The sequence below is a fragment of the Pygocentrus nattereri genome, chromosome 29, assembly GCF_015220715.1.
Source record: "Pygocentrus nattereri isolate fPygNat1 chromosome 29, fPygNat1.pri, whole genome shotgun sequence".
NCBI classification, from domain to species: domain Eukaryota; kingdom Metazoa; phylum Chordata; class Actinopteri; order Characiformes; family Serrasalmidae; genus Pygocentrus; species Pygocentrus nattereri.
Genome location: NC_051239.1, coordinates 19315689 through 19337240, shown reverse-complemented (window position 1 = coordinate 19337240; position 21552 = coordinate 19315689). Strand labels below are relative to the sequence as shown.

The window sequence follows — 21552 nt, the reverse complement described above, 5'->3', positions numbered from 1 at the left end:
AAAACTGTGTTAGTGCCGTCAACACGAGAAAAGCATAATAGAATAGACACATGCTGTAACTCAATTCATCAAGATATTAGAAGTTTGTCTGTACATATTCCTTAGTGATAAATCTGACACATATCATCATTAATACCACTGCTGGATGATCTGAACCAAAAAAAAGTTTGCAGTTTTATTAGAAGGAACCGAAAGGGAGGAAGCCAGACTAAGTGAACAGAGCCTATGATCATTAATTACATTTACAGCATATGGCTGACGCTCTTATCCAGAGCGACTTACAATTTGATTATTTTTACATAGGTAGGCCAAGGCGGTGTTAGGAGTCTTGCCCAAGGACTCTTATTGGTATAGTGTAGGGTGTTTGCCCAGGTGGGGATTGAACCCCAGTCTACAGGGCAGAGGTGTTAACCACTACACTATCCCAACCACCATTAATGCATTTCAAAGTTTTCAATTGGACTGATATTAACGTTTTTATTATCTGACTTTTGCCATGCACAGTTTTATTTGGTTCACTGCAGACTTGCTAATCTCTGGATTAGATGTTTTGCACACAACGCTGGGCTCAACTAAGGGGATTTTGTCAGTTGCATTTTGATCTGCAACATCCATGTATATTTATATCACACTTCTGTGCAAATCACTAGGTTGTAAGTAACAAGTAGGTCTCAAGTCTTGACACTCAGTGAATCTAGTCCAAAGTCAGCTCAGGCAAGCCTCATGGCAGACCAGAGTCCAAAGTCCTAAACTTTAAATCCTAAATGAGTCAGTATGCATTCTTCAGCAAATGTAATGCCATTTCAATACTGAACACCAAAAATGATGGCAAAAGTTAGTATTATGTTAATATGGTTGTATAGTGAGCTTTTTTTTAATTACTCTTAATATGAAGTACAAAATCTATGGAATATAAATAACTATGATGGTAAACAAAAAGAATAGTGCAACTATACAAGAAAAGATTACTACTCAATTCTACAGTTGAAGATAATCTTCACAAAATTTTTCCAATTGAGAGAATGCTGTTTCTTTTGTTTAACTATTGTCAGGAAAATGGGAAATTTTCATGGTAAGTTCCTCCAGTAAGAGTGGAGTTTAAGTGCTGAGTGAAGGCATATTGATGCTATTGATGTTAGTTTCTAGCTTATGGAGGAGAAGTTGAATTCTCAATCTTCACTTCTCTTCTGATATGAATTAAGCCAAGCATAAGCAGATTTGATGCAGTTCTGGCATGCCTACACCAGGCATTTACACAAAAAGTAACCAACCACTCTGCGTCTTCAGTCCTTCAGTCACGAGGCTCAAGTCCAAGTCAAAGTCTGAGTCACTGGTGTTCAAGTAGAATCTCAAGCCATCAAATGGACTCGAGTCCAAGACACCTCTGGAGTTTTTTATCATTCAGATAGGAAACTAAGTTTTGTTTTTTTTTTAGCTAAATACTACTCAGCAATAGCAAACAGCTGCCTGCGCTGGACACTGGAGAAAAATTAGCTTTTCAGAGCAAGATGTAATTTTATAGCTGTTCACAATGAGTCACAACAAGGAGTTGTGACCAATCTTTTGGCAATTCAGTCAAGTGGGCATGTTTTGTGGTGAAAAGTGCCAGACTCTTTGCTGATGAGCAGAAGTCTGGCTTGCGAGAATATAAACTGGCCACTTTATTAGAAACCACGGACTTCTGGCCCACCATGCTGCTGTCACACATAATTTGTGTTCACCATCTCCAAGCCATTCATTCATCAGTGGTGAGTTTTTGACCACAAAATTGTTTTGGGGGGTGGTGGGGGCGCATTTTGGAAGAAAGAGCACCTCCAAGCTCTCAATAATACTGATGTGTGTAATAACCACAGAAATAACGCTGCACCTGATACACTGTGATGCCAATGGTACCAATAATGAGTGTGGTAGAGTGCATGTCAGATTCTAGTCCTCTTGGGCCAAAACACTGCAGACTTCAGCATGGTGCTTCATTAAACACACCTGATTCAGCATATCAGCAAATTAGCAAGGTCTTCATAAATTGAACTCAGAGCATTAGAGGAGGCACTTTGACCTAGAAGGTTCCCAGGTTGACATGCGTGTGATAGAGGGTAGGTGAATAGAAGACAAACTATGCAAGACAAAAGATGGGTTAAAGTGTGTAATTGTTAAAAAGAAATTAGAGATTACTCAATATATTAAGAGATTACTCAATATATTAGATTACTCAATATATTAGAGATTACTCAATACATTAAGTCTATAGTCAAAACAACCATTATGTATAAAGTGTTTATTTTTCAGAAGATATTTCTGAGATGATAAGAAATAGGATAGTCCACTTACATAAAGTGTAAAAAAGTGTCATAAACTATAGTTTTATTTAAAAATATAGAGCATCTAGGACTCCTGACAGCCCTCCACAACCTGGCAATTGCTCTACTATTGCTTCATACATGAAAAAATCCACAGGTGTTTCTGTCCTTCCTTCCATCGTGTAAAAACAACCATATGGCTCTATGCTATGGGTCTGAAAGGATATGTAACTGTCAAGAAGCAAACAGACAAAAAAGAAGGAAATTTCCAAATCAAACAAAAAAAGCTGCTGGTGTTCTCAGAACAAAGGAAAGGCCAACCCATAGTCGAGACATCAACATCACTGAATGGGTATGGGATTACTTGGATCAACCTGTCAGAGAAGACACAATGAGACTGAGCTTTGGAGGAAAACTGTTTGCAGTCTCTTAAATCTCTTAAAAAGAATGGAAGAAATGAAAACAGCAAAAAGTGGACACACTATAAACAACAAACAAACAAAAAAACATGAATAAACTACTACAATGCCCTCACACAAACATTGGCAACACTGGTAATCATGAGCAAAATAATAAAAAATAATCACAATCCTTTTCAGTCAAAATCTAATCTTTATTAAAGTTAGAATGATTGAAAGAAAAAACGAAATGTTGTCATGGAAAAAAAAACATTTTTCTTAAATCTATGTGTGCCACAATTATTGCCACCCCTAGAAAAGAGTGAAATCTGACTCAAGTATATTCTCTTTCATATTGTATGACTTAAGTTCACCTGGGTTATTACGAACACTTAAACGGTCAGCCATGACCATGAATTCACTATATGAGATGAAACACAGGCCAAATGCCCTCAGACATCCATGACTATGAGAAAGACCAGAGAATACAGCAATAATGAAAGATAAAAGGTTGTTGAGCTACATAAATCAGGAAATGGCTACAAGAAAATAGCAGTTGAAAATGCCAATTTCCACTCTCAGGTCAATAATGGAGGAGTTAATAAGCCAATTGGAAATGTTAAGAATCTGGGTCACAACCTCTCCCAAACCATAAACAAACTCTTCTTATATAACCACAAATTGTTTGGGGGTCTCCACAAGAAAGCCTCTGCTGTCAAGGACCAATAAACTCAAGCTCTGATAGTTCACCAAACATTACTGGACCTTTCAGTGGGACAGTGTTCAATGGACAAATGGGACCAACATAGAGGTTTTGGGCAACAAACAACAGAGGTGAGTTTGGCTTGGACGCAAAGACAGCCATGCAGAAAAGTACCCATCCCCAGTGTGAAGCATGTTGGGGGATCTGTGATACTGCGGGGCTGTTTTTCATCCAAAGGCACAGACTTTATCAATTCACCAACAGAAATAAAATAAAAATTTGACTGTTTCAGCCAGGAAGCTTAACTGGGCCTCAGTTCGGATCTTCCAGCAGGACAATGATCCAAAGCACATCTCAAAATAAAAAAATAAAAAAATAAACATATTTTTTTCCCCAATCATTGTAACTCAGATCAAATTTAGATTTCTGTTAATATTATGAATGAAAGATCAGAAGGATAAGTAATAAACAATACTTTTACATCCTGTTTTGCTTATGTTTACCAGGGGTGCCAATACTTGTGGAGGGTAATGTAGGTGTACATGTAGTGCATGTAAGTACAAGGCAAGTTTGTCTAATAAAGCAAGTGCATATATAATAATAATAATAATAATAATAATCCATCCATCCATCCATCCATCCATCCATCCATTTCCTAAGCCGCTTCTCCGTCAGGGCCGCGGGGGGATGCTGGAGTAATAATAATAATAATAATAATAATAAAAATTACATTTATATAGTGTAATTACATTTATATAATGTATATTATATACATATATACATTTATATATTTATATTTATATATACATTTATATAAAAAAGCCATGCAGAGGATGTACGTATAATCCATACTGTCCAATACTAATAACACTTTTATCTCAACACAACAATTAACCGTAATCTGCTACATTTTAAGTCAACTGCCTTACAAATGTGTTTGGGAAATATAAAAGCTGAGCACCGTGCCTAATGCTCTGACTTTTGGCTTCACAAATAATGTAAAAAAAATAAATAAAATATTAGTTTCACAAACCTGCGACTTATACATCAAAAGTGTCAAAACCAGGAAATTAAAGTTTTGCTTTAAACACAGCCTCGGGGTTTTACCTGTGCTGATGTGAAGATGGGCATTAAGTACAAATCTATTACGCGCTGGCCGTATTTAAATCATTTGGCATCTGAGATGTTGTTGAAGCTGCACTATCCATCACTACCCTTATTGTTGTCATTGGGGGATTGGTGTCATAATGGATTAGCCTTGCTGACAGCGAGCAAAGTCTGAGCGTTCACTATAGCAGTTCAGTTCAATGAGGCAATCTGCTCAGCACATAAATCACGACTTATTCATGTCAACCATTAGCTGACAGACACACTTAAAAGACTGGTCTGGTTGCGAGCAAGGTTGTGTCCTAATATGTATGTAATCTGTGCATGCATTCATGTCTATGGTCATTTAAGGTCTTTCTATTTATGGTTGTATAGACTGAGCTTTAAAGCGCTTTAAAGAGTATAGGCAGAATATGCAAGTACGTTTGTATTTTATTGTGTGTGTGTGTGTGTGTGTGTGTGTGTGTGTGTGTGTGTGTGTGTCTGCAGTGTTTGTGTGAGAGAAAGTGTGTTTGTAATGGCTACGTGAGAATCTTTCCATCCAATATCTTTGGCCAAGCAGTGGTCTCCCGTTCTTCATCATCATTAATCACGCTGTCCTTCACTTTTCCTCTGCCTCTCTCTGTCTTCCTCTCCCTCGCTTGCTCAGAAGAAAACAAATAGAGTGATTAATCATGTTCAGATAAAAGAGGCAGATAAAGGAGGGATGAGGATGAGTGTGTTTTAAAGAAAAACAGTCGCACCTCAGGAGCTCGGTCCTGACCTACGCTGAACTGCCCCACAAAGGGCAAAGAGCGAACGGCCGCATATGGAGACAAGACGCTAGCAAGACAAGAGGAAATGATGGGTGGAGTGTGCATTTCAACCTTGTTAATACCAGCAGCCATCCCTGCTTTTTCTTCTGCTTCTCTCCTTTAGTTACATGATTTTGCTTGGCTTATTTTGATACATAAAGCTCATCGTAAAAAGCCAAAAAATCATAAGGAATATACTTCATTCATCTTTTCATTCTTACTCTGCCTAAACGAATTGACACTAACCTATTAGTGATTGGAATTATGCTCTGAATTATGAAACCAGAACTACGGGGAAAAATAAACGTTCTGAGCCCATTCAGAAAACGTCAAAACAGGTATTTTCATATGGGCTTTGGAGGAGGAAAACGCAGGATCTCACTAATGCATGCATGTTTATAGTCACAAATTTCCTACTCTTTAAGCTACCATAGCATACACAAAGCTGCAAAGCTCACATACTGATACATTAGCTCACCATGCCAAACATGGACATGCATGTGTCTCAACCACTCCGGCAGTAGATTTTAAGAAGTTAAACGAGAGTATGCCAAGGTCTCTGGATGTAACCCCAGTGAAGCATTAGATAAGAGAAGGATAAATAAATGAAAAAAAAAGTGTACATTGTTTTAAATGCACTCTCTTTTTCTCTCTCTCTAACAACACCCTCTTTCTACTCTCCCCATTAAGCTACCAACTTTTATATTCATTTAGCCATACTTTCCCAGCATGTTCGACATGCCACTCGGTCTTGCAGTCCATTATACCGTATGCCATTCCCATCTGTACTTTTACAGTTGCACTGTAAAACGCGGCCTGAGCAGACTTTTACAAGCCCGTCTGCTATTCCCCATACCTTTAACAACATCTACATGCTTTCAGTCCAGCGCATTTTCATAGCTGGCCTCCTCCTTGACAGCTGAGAGAACAGTAGGCTTAGCTGGACTGCTGTGGAGTCTATAAAGCTTGTCTCCATTAAAAACACAGCAAAAAAGACATGCGGTGAAAAATATTTATGCAGGTTAATAACATCTGATATGAAACTTTATACATAAAGTAAGTGGCAACAGAGTGCAGTTGGAGCTGGTGGGGTTTTTATCAAGGGCTATGTAAACTATATAAAGTCGATCCAGCAATATAAGTGCTCTGTGCTATTAAGGATGGCGATGGATGGTGTGCATAGTAGTTTCAAGCAAGCCTGTGAGATGGTGATATGATAAGTATATGGCAAGCATCTATGATTTACTGCTTTTGAATAATACAATGCATCAGCGCTCTCAACCTATTTATTTAAGTGGGTGAGCCATGCATGTGTGAGCGTGTCAGTGTGATTACATCATTTTACATCGTCGTAAGTGACCCGTATGTGTGTGTGTGCAGTATGATCAACTGCATACAGTACTGTAAAAATCATCCTTCATTACATTTTCAATCCAAACTACCAATAAGTAGAAGTTATTTAAGTGACAGGAAATATGCAGAAAACATACATTAAGTAGTTAATTATATTTTGATATTATTTATATTTATATATATTATATATAGCATGGATCCTATATGACGTATCCATCCAGCTACAAAAGGCACAAATCAAGGTAATGATTGTCAACATGTCAAGCGATGTTTTCTCATCTGACTTAGATATACACAGGTCTTAAATATGTTACTCAAATACTCAAATACACGAGTACACAGATGATCCTTGATTATCAGAGTGTTATTTTGCTGTTAGTTGCCCACATAAACCAGATCAATTTTCTCAATTAAGAATTTAGATATTCTCAAATGAAGATGGATCAAGCAAATACTATTTCTACAAATTCAGTATTAAAGCGTAAACATCTCCCTCCTTGTTCCTCCTTAATCGCTAACCTCCATCAGATCTATTCCGGAAATTGAAATGATCGAAATTTTAGTCAGTATATCTAATATTTCTCATTCTTGGACTGTTGTAGGCTTATTATACGATCTAACTTATTTCTTTATCTAGAATATGCTGGAAGCGAGTAAAATTATTTGTCCAGAAAGCTTACCACGGATAAATATGGCCAAATATGAATGAAAAATTCTTACAAAGCATACAACAATCTCAACATAACAACTATTAGATATAGATTTTTATAGTGTATCAGTCTCCTTTGGCATATCTCTCTCTCTCACTTCTTGCATGTTTTTAGTAACAAGTTATTTTTGTTCAACTTCGATTCGCAGTTACTCTTAATGTCCTAATGAGACAGTAACCTTCCCACCTGGCTGTCCTTCAGCAGATCTGCCGTGTCTCTCAAAGAAATTTTTCATAGCTTATTCCCTTTTGTTTATGTCACCTAACAAACAGATAACACCTGGGTAAAAGCATGGATTAGAGAAATCTGGGGGTGGGTTTTAAAGGGGTGTACACTTGTTTCTGGGATATTTTTCTGGAATCCAGCACCAGAAGTTTAACAAGTTGTCTGCAGATGTGCATTCCCCTTACAATATCACATCTGGCCCTGTGAGACTAGGCATCTTTAATCTGTAATTACTTACTAATTCAGTCCTTATATTATTTGGCACAAGGCCGAGTAGTCTAAAGCCCCTCTATAGCTGACCTGGAACACCTTACAGTATATAGTTTCTCTGAATGTAGAGTAGATGTGTGATTACATCACATTACGTGGTTGAAAGTATTATTTTAGTACGACTAATAATTAATATTCCTAATGTAATTTAATCATTATTTCAAGCAACAGCATTAATAGCATGTTAATGATGTTTAATGTGCCTTTCTCACAAAGTGAAAGAGAGCTGCTCACTGCTCCTTGCACTATTGCAATGAAAGCACACCAGCCTGTGCCACAGCTTTGACATAGCTGTGGTTTCACACTTGAACCTGACAGGCTGCTAAAAGCTAAAAGCTAACTATGCTTTACAAACCCTATTGCCTGGGTTAGACCAAATACTCCATAAACCAGCAGCTGTGTACTGTATGTGTCCCCACGTTGATTCACCCCAAAAGAATGTGCTACACCTGGTCTGTAACCCTTATTCAGGTGCTGTATGCGTATAGACGTGTGTGTGAGCATGTGTGTGTGTGTGTGTGGGTGTCTGTAAGCATTCATCCTTACATGGTCACTACACCTTACTGTGAGTGGCTTTCAATTAACAATCTTCTGACTTTTATTTTCCATTTTGTAGACTGTGATCAACTGGTCACACTGGTTTCTCCTTCTATTAATAAGTCAAGAATGACTATGTACTACTACCTCTACTACTAAAACTACTAATAATAATAATAATAATAATAATACCTTCATGCCATGTTCAGTATCGTACTATAGCATTAAATAAAAGTAAAAATGTCTTTGAGCTGGTTTAAAAGAAGTCAGTGTCTGTGGAACCTTAAACAATCAAAGGCGAGGAGCAGCTGAACAAAAGCCACAATCACCCAGTGTATGCATTTTATTACTATGAATATATAGTGTATATAGTACACTATAGTACAGCTTCTTCTTTCGGCTGCTCCCTTTAGGGGTCGCCACAGCGGATCACCTGCCTCCATCTTGCCCTATCCACTGCCTCCTCTACTTTCACACCAACCATCTCCATGTCCACCTTCACTACCTCCATAAACCTTCTCTGAGGTCTACCTCTTCTCCTTCTACCCGGCAGCTCCATCTCCAACATTCTTTGCCCAATATATCCACTATTCCTCCTCAACACATGTCCAAACCATCTCAACCTGGCCTCTCTGGCTTTATCTCCAAACTGCTCCACCTTCACCGTCCCTCTGATCTGCTCATTTCTAATCTTGTACATCCTTGTCACTCCCAACGAACATCTCAGCATCTTCATCTCCGCCACCTCCAGCTCAGCCTCCTGTCTTTTAGACAGAGCCACAGTCTCCAAACCATTCATCATAGCAGGACGCACTGCTGTCTTGTAAACCTTCCCTTTCACTCTTGCTGCCATCCTTCTGTCACACATCAGCCCTGACATCCGTCTCCACCCACTCCATCCTGCCTGCACCCTCTTCTTCACCTCTTTTCCACACTGTCCATTGCTCTGGATGGTTGACCCAAGATATTTGAAGTCATCCACCTTTACGACCTCTACTCCTTGCATCTTCACCTTTCCACCTGCCTCCCTCTCATTCAGCTGATGTAATGAAAATAGCTGATGCTGTCAAAAGCTGACGCAAGACTATTGCAGGGTCAATTTTTCACATGTTGAACTGTAAATATTCTAAACGTTGATGCTGAAAAACATTGATGCCATTTAATTGAACATTTATTCCACAGTACTATAGTTACTTCTCTGTGTTTAGCCAAGCAAATTGGCATTTAAGTCAGTGTTGAGTGGGTGTATAAGCTAATGAAAGGTACAAGGAAGTTGTATCTAATAAACTAGAAGACATATTTAGTGTCTGAAGTTGGCTTATTGTATAATGTGCTGGAGCTATAAGTCTAGTCTAATGTACAAAAAGTGAGAAGTAATAGTGGCTTACACTGAACTAATTAGTAAACTGTGCAAACTGCAGGCCTCACACCACGCCGAGCTGTTAGGTAAGCTCAAATAGACTATTGTGGTTTCTGAAACTTTTACATATGACGTGTTGACTTAACAACTCCGCACACAGATTTGGCTGGGTATGAGTTCATATTAGCTTCATAACTCCAGTGGAAAAACTCAAGAAGCAAACTGCCGGACATCAAACACGTCTTAGTCAATTGACGCCATTTGGGGCAGAACTAGACTACTTAATGTGATGGAATGAACTATTCTATTAAAAAGACTTTGAGAAAAGAGTTTTAAGCTTGTAAGGTCCATTTAAAGGAATGAATGGTTTTGCAATAGTAACTGCATAGTGTTACGTTTTGATTTTGCTTGGCCGAAAAGCTTTATCTATGGGTGGGCTGAAGGGACTCCCCCAGCGCTTAGCATAGCTATGAAGACTGAAAACGGCACTCCCTCTTCTGAGGGTTTCCCCTGACTTCCATAAATCGCGCTATTATTACTGCGTTACGACTGATGGAATAGTGTGTGTGGCTGTGTGTGTGTATGTGTGTGTGTGTGTGTGTGTGTGCGTGTGTGTGCGTGTGTGTGTGTGCGTGTGTGTGCACAAGACACAGAGCGAGTACGTAATTAATCTTTCTCCCGCTTGATATGATTATGACCTGTCAGGTGTGGTGTCTGGAACATAGCCTTCACACACCTATCATAGCTCTGCACTCATACACACACCGCGGCCATGATGACAGCTAGCTTTCTCACTGCCGAGGCATTTGTTTGTCCTGAGGGGAGCTGGAAATGATACACATGAAGGTTGTTTATATGTGTTTCTGTGTGCGTGTGTGTGTGTGTGTGCATGTGTGTGTGTGTGTGTGTGTGTGTGTGTGTGTGTGTGTGTGTGTGTGTGTGTGTGTGTGCAAAAAACTTCCAATTGCTGAATATAAACACATTTGAATTACATAAATTATCAGTGTTCAAAGGCGGGGATTTCTACACAGCAAGGCATTTAAATCATGATGGTGAAAAACTCCCTCTATCATAAAATCTCAAGCACTGATAACAGTTTGGCTCTCCATAAATCAGCTGTGCATTAATATAAAGCCTCTATAAAAAAAGCCTCTACTACAAACAGCAAAACAGAATGGAGGGAAACACCTCAAGCTACATCTGTGCCTTTGTATGTGTTTGATTTCTCATGTCCTGACAAACCAGGGAAAACAGTGACAAACCTACAATGTCAGGCTGAAAAGTGGTGCTGGTGGTAAGGCTTCATTGTATAGAACAAAAAATACCTCGAGGGTTACTGGGATTAAAGGTTACTGGGATTAAAGGGAACTGGGATTAAAGTTACTGGGAAATTCTATTGATTTTCCAAGATTTCTTCATAGTGAAGACACAAATGTTGAATTTCCAAATGCATTATAGCATTGCAGAGAAACTTAGTGATGCACAATGTCTAACACAAACAGAAAGATTTTACTTATCATTTAAAAGAAGCAGTGAAGCTACACATGCATTCTGTTTTATACGTATTGTTGACAACAGTAAAATAGAGGTAAATCTACAAAAAAATTGTTTCCTTCAGAGACTATATTGCCTTACAACGTCCTGCACAAATTAGAAGAAAACTACCATTAAAATGTTCATAATAGATTGTGTAAGGTAGCTTTGTCTCTTTGTCTGTCTGGTAGCTTTTAGAGACAGTAAATGCTATGAATGTCTGGCTCACATCATCACGACTGAGATCCATTCTGACGCTGCGTTTCTCTGTGAACGGCACAGTTTGCAACAAACGACTTAATTAACAACTTAATTAGGGTAATAATACCCTTTAAGGTACGGACTGCAAAATCAATGCAATGTGATTCTGCATCGCCACACGTTCCAATAAAGCAAACATTAAAACAACATTAAAAAACAGGAAATGTGCCTTATTAATTTGTTCATTTTTGCAGGATAAAATATCTGACATGTCAGAATGGAGCGTATTCTGATCAAAGCAGACTGGTCTTGTACAAATATCATAGTTTCTATTTTGTTTTTATATTTCAATAGCTGTACTTGGTTACTTGGTTTGCCCACTATTACCCCTTTGTTCTTCAGTGGTGAGGACCACCACAGAGTAGGTATTATTTGGGTGCTTTTTCATTCTCAGCACTGCAATGACACTGACGTGGTGGTGTGTTAGTGGGTGTTGCGCTGGTACGAGTGGATCAGACACACACACTTATACCTGCTCTGTGGTGGTCCTGTGGGGGTACTGACCACTGAAGAACAGGGTAACAGAGTATCAGAGAAACAGATGGACTACAGTCTGTAACTGTAGAACTACAGAGTGCAGCTATACAGTAAGTGGAGCTGATAAAGTGGACAGTGAGCGTAGAAACACTGGTGCATACTTACATAACGAGCCAATCAATGCATATCACTCTATATATAAGAGGCGGCATGATTATTTATTTTGTCATAACTAGTTGTCATTTGCCATGGCTAAAAAAAGTGTTACAGACATCATTACATTCACCCCAAACGTTAAAAACACATATAGGACGTATATGTAAACACATCGTGTGTGTGTGTGTGTGTGTGTGTACCTTGCGTGGTTTTATGTCATTTAAGCACCACACATTTTTCAAAAGGTGCATTCCGATATCAGTAGCACCCACATGCTCATAATCAAATAATCAGGCAAAATTCCCCCGTCTTTCCTTTGGTCATTTATGGACAAATTCCCCTCTCTGTGGAGGAATTCGGTGTCGATCTAATCTACAGTCCACTTTTATCAAAATTGCTGAGCAATGGCGAAACAACCCCGATTACAGCTGGTTACTGGAACTGGATCACTATTCATTGCCAGAATAGGAGAGGCTGAGTCTAGTCAAGTCAAGTCAGGTTAACTTGCAAAGTCAGCACTCAGGCTAATAAAATATCCAAAGATCTATTTACAGTGCACCAAGTACACATTAATCTGCCAAGTACAGGCCTGAGGCTGTGTGGCAGAGGAGCCTTAAAACAATGAAGTCAATGATGGTTTTTATTTATTTATTTTTTTTACAGAGCCAAAAGTTACGGGTTTAAATATTAACTTCAAAGGCTTGGATGCTGACTGTTACTGATTTCATTAACCCTATAAGGTTTAGGCTCATCAATCAGTTATTCATCTTCAAACATATTATTCAGTAACCATTCTAAACTATATGGTAATTACTGTGGAATTATGGTTGAGGTTGAGAGTGAGCAATTGACCTGTCCATAATCCACCCACAAATATCATCTTTAGCAACTGCTGGAGAAGCTTTGCAGAATGCTGAAAAGAAAATTCCACTCAACTATTACTGTACCACATTTTAACACACTGTATTTAGAGCCCTTACGTAACATCTACTTCACAGTTTGACACTTCACTACAGTTTAAGACACTTTAAACAATTTGTGGGAAGCTGTAAAGTGTAAAAAAAAAATAAAAAATGATGAACAGAGCTGGTGTTAATTCTAAAATAACTGAGAAAGTTGTACATCACAATAGAATTGACTTCCAGAGCGCCTACATTACTATAAATAGATCATTATAATTATTAGTGTATTTTTTTCTACTGTTTACTTTTTCTTGCCCCCAAAACACCTTGGTGAATAAACCACATTTCCAGTTCACGCTTGGGAGTCCAGTTTATTACACTCTTATAAAAACCCACCGTACACATTATTACTGTAGAGCTATTAGTAATATGACAAGTGATTACAAACAACAGAATGTATAGTGATTTACACCTTTTCAACTAAAAAAAGCAACTATTTAAGTCTTATAAACTAAACATTAAGGATATGTACAGATAAAAAAATGTAAGAGTGGAACTGCTAAACATGCTTTGATTTTGCATTCCTTTTTCATGCAATACAACGTTTTTAATTACAAATGATATTCACATAACAACTTAAGTGAAAAGACCAATCTATGTTTAGATTCATTTCAGAGGTTTGCAGTATCTGTTATCTCCTCTTTTTTCCGTATCGTCAGTGTGCGCTTCAGCTGACATGGACTCCACAAGTTTGTGCATAAGCCAGTGATCAGATCAATTTCGCCTGAGACTCATCGGCACACAAGCTATGACGAAAGCTGACCAGTTTGGTCCAAGGCGTTAAGGTGGTCCGTTTCAAATCTGCTTATATTTGAATTTGACTTCTTCAGTTAAACTGTTATACCTTTTCCTTTGTTTCAAGGCTGTATAACTTTCTGTTGTTCCTTTCAAATAGGCATTCTGAATGTAATTATGAATGAACTATAATTGTAGTTCTATAATAACTTGAGTTATTTCAGAATCACAGCTCCATTCATCATTCTGAACATTTCCTGATTTTCTACAGCTTTCCAGTGCGCTACAAATGATCTGAAAGTTATTAACTTGCACAGTCGTGCACTAGACTTTCTCATTCTGTAAGGCTCTGTCCAACCTAGCAACAGTAATTATGAAATAACCCATTTGTGGGTGAAACACGGACAGATCGACTGAAGTGTGGGTTGACACACAGCCTGAAATATCAAGGAGTTTAACTGATGTTGCCCCAGAAGACTGTAAAAATAAACATCTGTGTCTCGCACCTGCTCTATCTGGGCTCTGTGATTGGCGTGTGATGCTGGTCCTCTTGGTGGGCCGCGGTGGTGTGTGTATCCCGGGTGAGCGTGATGAGAATGGTGGGGATGAACGTGGCCATCTTCATAATTCTCTGCAATGAGCTTCATCCTGCTTTGCGTCTGGGATTTAAAGGGAAAAAAAAAGTATTAACACCCTGTTTCCATAACAACAGTTTCAGGAACATAAACATTTTGACTGACTTTAGCAGAGATTTTAAAACGATTAAATAGGGTTTGTGTGTGACGCATTCAGGAGTTCTCAAAGCCATGCACTTTATGAAATATGACAGGCAATATATTGGCCGAGCTGCAACGTCTAGTAAAAATACCGTAATTCTCTTGGACATGGCGCACATTCGCAATTGCATATTAATTGGATTAAATTATTTCTGCTGGGGGAGAGTTAACTGCACAAACCTGGCCACTGCATAAAAAATGCATATGCACGTGATAAATGAGGGTAATTTTCCCTATCATTGATTAAAACTGATTAAAATTACACACAAATATGCATTTGGAACCGTAGACTTTGGTTAACGTCATGTGCCAGAAGGCTTTAGAGGGAGACAACATAAAAAACTTATCATCCAGCGATCAACTCAGTCAGAAATGGTTGTTAAACAATCAACCGCATGCCAGGCAAATCTGTTCTGAAACAGCGTCTGGTGTCCTTTCACTGCAACACATACATTTCTGTCAAATCAAACAAATTAGAGCTAGACTGTTTAGTTATATCTCTGTGAAAACCCTTTCGTCTGTATGTCTTTCAGAGCTTATCCCCAGAGTTTGAACACATCTCAACAGAACAGAGGAATGAAATCAAAACACGATAAAGTGGACAAGTGAATGAGTGAAAAATGAGGAAAGGAATGGCTCCATTAGTGTTGGAGGCTCGACCACGACTGAATTTTTGGATGCCATAATCCTGTGCTGGCATCTGTGGTGCAGAGGTTAAATATTACTTTTAAAGTTCGTATAAAAGTTTATGAGCCATGCAATGACATGACCGTTAAGGGATAAATGACAGACTGGGTTGGCTTTCAGAAAGACGCTCTCTGCAGAGTAATTCAGACAGTAAGTGATGGGGGTAATGTATTATGGGTGCAGAAGCTGCCCTTGCGCTTTCTTATGACTTGCTGAATCACAAACGATGGCTATACCAGAACAGCACACAGCAGGGCTGCCTCCTGGAAAGTGGTGTAACAATACTCCTGTCCTTGTCTCAGGAAGCTAGACTATGACATACAAATGTCCCGACATAATATCTGGCCAACATAGACTCATAGACTTTTTTAGCATCAGTGAAAAATACAGCAATAAAAAAAAACAATATAGCTTTGAAGTTTCTTATTTTATATAAAAATGAACACACATAAAACACTACAATGCCACCAGCGTTGAAGAGTGCATTCAGCATTTTGTTTAAATGTAGCCTGTTACTGCAGATCTGTTGATTAATAAAAATATTTGCACACAATGTGTTGTAAGAAAACAGAAACGTGGGCGGCCAAGCACTTTGTTTCTCATGCATGACGCTGTTTGCCATGTAGGCCTTGATGCTCTTGGTGTAAACTGGCTTAAGGACTCCTTTAGGAGTAGAATAAAGCTTGTAAACATGTAAAACATTAAATATCTTTGTCTTAAGACTGTTTTCATTTAAATACAGGTCAGAGTGTATTTACTTACTTACGTGTCACTGCTTTCTGTTTTCATCTGCAATGCACATACTGTCCCATAGTGTTGCAGTCAAGACCACTACAGGCGAGTCAGAGTCAAGGCCTAGACTTTGTAATAACTGAACACGAGTCAAGACCCAGAGTGGCTGAGGCTGAGATAAAAGCAAGACCAGATTAAGATATTTTCAGAATAGAAAAAAGAAGAAAGGGGGATCGATTAGATTCCCAAACAGCAACAAACAGATGTTAATTTAAACATGCAAAGCAGGGGTCAAATTCAAATAACCTGGGGACCACAAGCCTGGTGGTCTTGTCTATGAAGGGTCAGAAAAAACATGCAAGAAAAAAAACTCAGCAAAATATCTTAATTCTGACACACCGTCACGCTTCCGGATTCCCCTCCCTTGCCTAACATGGTCCAGTCCTGAGGTGGTCATCTTTCCCTCCAATCACACACAACTGCCTCGTTCTTGGTCACCTGAATTCCAATTCCATTCACCTGTGGATGTTTGTCTCAGGCTTTAAATAGTCTCTGGTTTGTTCTCCTCATTGCGAGGTATTTTCCTGGACTGCAGTCTTTCTCTGACTCCTTGACTTGCGTTTTGAACCCTTTGACCGTTTTTGGATTTTGCTCTTTTGGATTTGCCCTTCTGCTCTGACGGCCTATGTCTATTGGTCTATTCTGGTTTTTCACTCTTGTTTGGTTTTGGCTTTTGAATATGGATGTACCCCTAGACTGTGTTTCATTCTGATGCCTCTCTCATTAAACAGACTTCGTTTTTAAGATCCACGAGCTTCTTCTTGAGCTTGTGCAGCGTTACAGAATACCTTGCCTCAACCAAGATGGTGGATCTGAGAGAACTCCGCAAGTGGACACCTCCCGTCTGTCCACGGAGGAGCGCTTACGCAGGCTATATGGGGGTCTGTGCTTATACTGCGGAGAAGGGGGTCATGTTCTACGTGATTGCCGCCTCCGGTTGAGGCCTCATGCTCCACTCCCAGGAAAGCGTGTGGAATTTATTGTGGTGAGTGGTTGTAAACCTGCCATGATTAGCAAATCCTTTCTGATTCCTGTTACCTTGTTCTGCCAAAATACATCTATTGTCATTTCAGCCTCAATTGACTCGGGGGCCCAAGACAGTTTCATCCAAGCTGGTCTGCTGAACAAGTTGGGGATTGAGACAGAACTACTGGACTCGGGAGCATGACTCACAAAACATGACCTGTTAAAATGAACGTTAGTGCTCTAGATGCTGAGGACATTTATTTTTTTGTGCTTGAAACCACTGACTATGCTGTGATTTTAGGTCCTGGCTGAAAACGCATGATCCCAATATCTCCTATTCCCACAGACAAATCTTGTCTCGGTCCGCTTATTGTTTTGAGAACTGTCAGCAAGTCCCTACCATTAGTGCTAATTCCACGTCTGTGGAGAGTCCTGCTGTTAACAATCACATTCCTCCCGAATATACTGATCTTGCTGAGGTCTTTGACAAAATGCCATGAAATTGCCACCTCATAGAGACTGATTGTTCTGTTGAACTCCTTGATGATCAACTACCTCCCAAGTCTCGTGTTTACCCTCTTACTCAGGCTGAGAAAAGTCACCATGGAAGAGTATGTGCAGGAAGCCCTAGACCAAGGGTTCATTCATCCCTCCACATCTCCGGCAGCTGCAGGACTTTTCTTCGTGCAGAAGAAGGATGGAGGACTTTGTCTATGCACTGACTACAGGGTTAAACAATATGACTAAAGCATATCCTTACCCCCTTCCTTTAGTGCCAGTCACTCTGGAGCAGTTGCGGGGGGCTAAGGTTTTTACCAAGCTTGACCTGCGTAGTGCCTACAATCTTAAAAGAATTAAAAAGCGTCATGAATGGAAGACTGCTTTTCTCACCATTAGGGGGCACTATGAGTATCTTGTTAGGCCTTTCGGCCTGGGAAACTCACCCTCTGTGTTCCAATCTTTCATTAATGATGTACTCAGCTGTTGGGGAAATTTGTGTTCGCAGTTTAACTGGCCTGTGCCCACCACTGTGAAAGAACTACAGATTTCTTGGGTTCGCAAATTTTTACCGCAGCTCCGCTCACTGCTCTGCCAAAGGAGGGTGCCAAGAGACTGACGAGGAATAACCAGGCATAGAACACTTTGAAAACGTCTTAAAGATACTTTCACCTCAGCTCACCCTGATTGCTCTAAACCATTTATTGTTGAGGTTGATGCTTCTAATGTGGGGGTAGGGGCCGTCTTGTCATCCAGGTTTGCGTAAAACAAAAGCAGATGCCACGTTTTAGAACCCGAAGTGATACTCACTCCTATTCGATGGGAAATAGATTCAGATATCGAGGAATATAACAGTCACAATGCACCGTCCACCTCGTGCCTTAGTGACAAAAAATTTGTGCCCACTCCGTTTTACAACTGTTTTATTACTTGGGCCCATTCTTCTCTCACCTCGGAGAAACTCACACTCACCAGTTGTTGTCAAAATACTGGTGGAAAAGTATGGTCGCTGATATTCATTGAGTCATAGCGTCCTACTCAACTTGCTCACAATGCAAAACACCACGTACGTTGCCCGTTGCCAAGCTAATGCCATTACTGTACCTTCTCGTCCCTGGTTGCAAATTGGTTTGGATTTCATTACCGATTTGCCTGTATCGGATGGTTACACTGGCATTTTAACTGTGATTTTCCAAAGGTGTACATTTCAGTATATTTACACGACAACCTAATGCTTTACAAACTGCTGAATGTCTGTTTAACCACGTAGTTCGCCTGTTTGGCATCCCCGAATACATTATATTGGATAGAGGCGCTCAGTTTACCTTTCAAGTGTGGAGAGTGTTTATGGAGAGACTGGGGATCACAGTTAGTTTAACCTCTGGTTATCATCCCCAGTCTAGTGGTCAACGTGAGAGAGCAGACCAGGAACTTTCGTTTTTAAGATCCGCAAGCGTCTTCTTGTGCATGTGCAGCATTACACACACCACTCATCAGACATATGGCAGACCCACAATTCAGTACTGGAGGCTTTTATTCTGTTTAAAGGTTTATTCAATATTCAATTCAATTACCTCTGATGGAGGCACTGCACTTGGCTGGTTTTGACCATTTCTAAGGCCACCTTACCCTGAGAGAAGACAGAAACCACAAATTAAGTACTACAATCCTACTGCCCCAGCTTTTCTAGAACTGAGCTTTGTAAATTAAAGTCAATCTAGAATTCCTGCTTTGTGTGTGCATATGCATGAATATTCTTGGCGTAACCTGTTCTCACATGTCCAATTTTAATCACTCATGAACCAAATATAACGAGTAAAGACTATGTCCTTCTTTAGAAGGCAAGACATTCAAGTTAGGTGCAACTGAATGCCTTAGGGCAAGCCATATGCTGTGCCTGCCTCTGCTGCTTAATGAAGAGTGAGAAATGAAGTGTCCAGCAGACATTAGAGGGAACAGTGATGTCATGCATTCTTACTCAAGGCCAAGGGTAAATAAACCTATTGAAGGCTCATGGTTTCACATAAAACAATATTAATCACTAGAGTGTATATTCAAAAAGATAAACAGTGCTGGCTGCATTCATAGATCCCCGATGAATCCTCAAGAGACCCTAAACTGCTGGGGGGGTGGTGGCAGAGAGGGAGAGAGGGAGGGAGAGAGAGAGAAGAGACATAGAGTGTGTGTTTTAGGGTGAACGGACTAATAGAAAGGGTTCAAAACTACTTTTTTGTGCTTACGTTTTTTTAAAGTTGTTAAAGCTGTATTGTATTTAAGTTACATTAACTGATGTTTTGCTTTCCTATAAGGTTACATACTTGACATCACAACAATAGCAGAACCCTTTTGGTGCTATACAGAACCATTTTAAAAAGGTTCAACTTTCAAGTCATCTGAGTGGGTCTGTGCATTATTATATACGGCCTGCTCTCCAAAACACAGCCTCGCCGTCGAGTGCCGCTACCCACCCTGCGGCTGAGCACCTGACTTCGATTGAGACGCTGAAATCTGAGATCGCGCAAGCTGTGGCCAAAGAGCTGAGGGCAGTGATAAAGTCCGACTTACATGACATGAAGGTTGAAATTATACGCAATTTCACTGCTCTGAAGACTGAGGTCTCTACTCTGAGATCCACAGTGTCGGAAATGGAGCACTCACTGACCACGTACTCAGGGGATGTGTTAGCACTGCAGGCTAAAGTGGAGTTTTTAATGAAGGAAGTGAGCTAAATGTGATGACCTGGAGTCCAGGTTTGGCCGCCAGAACATTAGGATCGTCGGGGTCCCAGAGGGGGAGACGTTCTAGCTCACCCATTCTGCAGTGTCCGAGTTGCTGCGGAACGCCTTTGACTTGGACAAAGCTCCTGAAGTTGACCGCGCTCATTGCTCTCTGGCTCCAATAAGAGGTGACATCCCACGTCCCATCGTGGCCAGGCTGCACTATTACTCTGATTGTGCTGAGATTTTAATGAGAGCCAGGCAATGGCAGTGGATTACTTTGTCTGGCATGAGGTTTCTGGTTTTCCCTGATTATACTGCCAAAGTTGCGAGGGCCCATGCAGCATTTAACAAGGCTTGCAAGCTGCTGCGGGATGTGGAAGGGGTCCGCTATAGCCTCTTATTTCCCGCCCGACCCCGGATCACCTATAACGGCACGCAACACCTCTTCACGTCTCCAGATGAAGCCAAAGGCTTTATCTCCCCGTTAGCCAAGTAAAGCGTGGACTGGGTATGTTCGTTTCACCCATTCCATAACACGGACTGTTGATCCTTATAAGTGACCCTTTTTTTTCTCATTTTCTGGCCTTATATTTACATTTATGGCATTTTGCTGACGCTCTTATCCAGAGTGACTTACAATTTGATCATTTTACACAGGTGAGCGAAGGCAGCGTTAGGAGTCTTGCCCAAGGACCCTTATCGGTATAGTGTAGGGTGCTTGCCCTGGTTGGGGATTGAACCCCAGTCTACAGCATAGAAGGCAGAGGTGTTAACCACTATACTAACCAACCAACCGCCTTATTACTGTGCCCTCACATTTCAATGAACACCTTGGTCAGGCTGCATCAATCTGAGCTTATATGCATTTTTTGTATAGGTTATCCCGGTCATGGTGGTTCACTTTTGTTAGTTGTCCTTTGACCTTTGTTATTTTTATTATAGTCAAGGGTGTTTTAAGTTCACCCTTTATTCTGAGGCATACAGTAGCATATGTGGAGGCACATCTACAGGTCTGGGTGTGCAAAGGCATAATAATTTAGAAGTGGAAGTGGCTTCACGTGCACTCTTACAGTCGCTGTTACCGTTCATCTGCTCTGCTGGGGCTCTTTTTGGCTCTCATGCTGTGTTATCGGGGGTATGGCCTGTTCATAATCAGCTCAGACTTGAGCTACAACACTAGCCCTCACTTTGGGTTTAGAGGGCAGTGTTGGGGTTATAGTTATAGTTGGGTGGTT

General features: G+C 40.1%; 1 protein-coding gene across 6 annotated transcripts in view; it reads right to left on the bottom strand.

The window, feature by feature from the left end:
- Positions 1–21552, bottom strand: part of LOC108443672 (ERC protein 2) — a 308529-nt gene that overhangs the window by 76238 nt on the left and 210739 nt on the right. For all 6 annotated transcript variants that reach the window (XR_005129963.1, XR_005129967.1, XR_005129964.1 and 3 more), the window contains one exon: positions 14385–14537. Coding sequence is in view for 1 of the 6 variants with exons in the window: in XM_037536284.1 (XP_037392181.1) it covers positions 14385–14537 (153 nt within the window). In the remaining 5 variants the exon portion in view is untranslated. The remainder of the gene's footprint in view (positions 1–14384; positions 14538–21552) is intronic.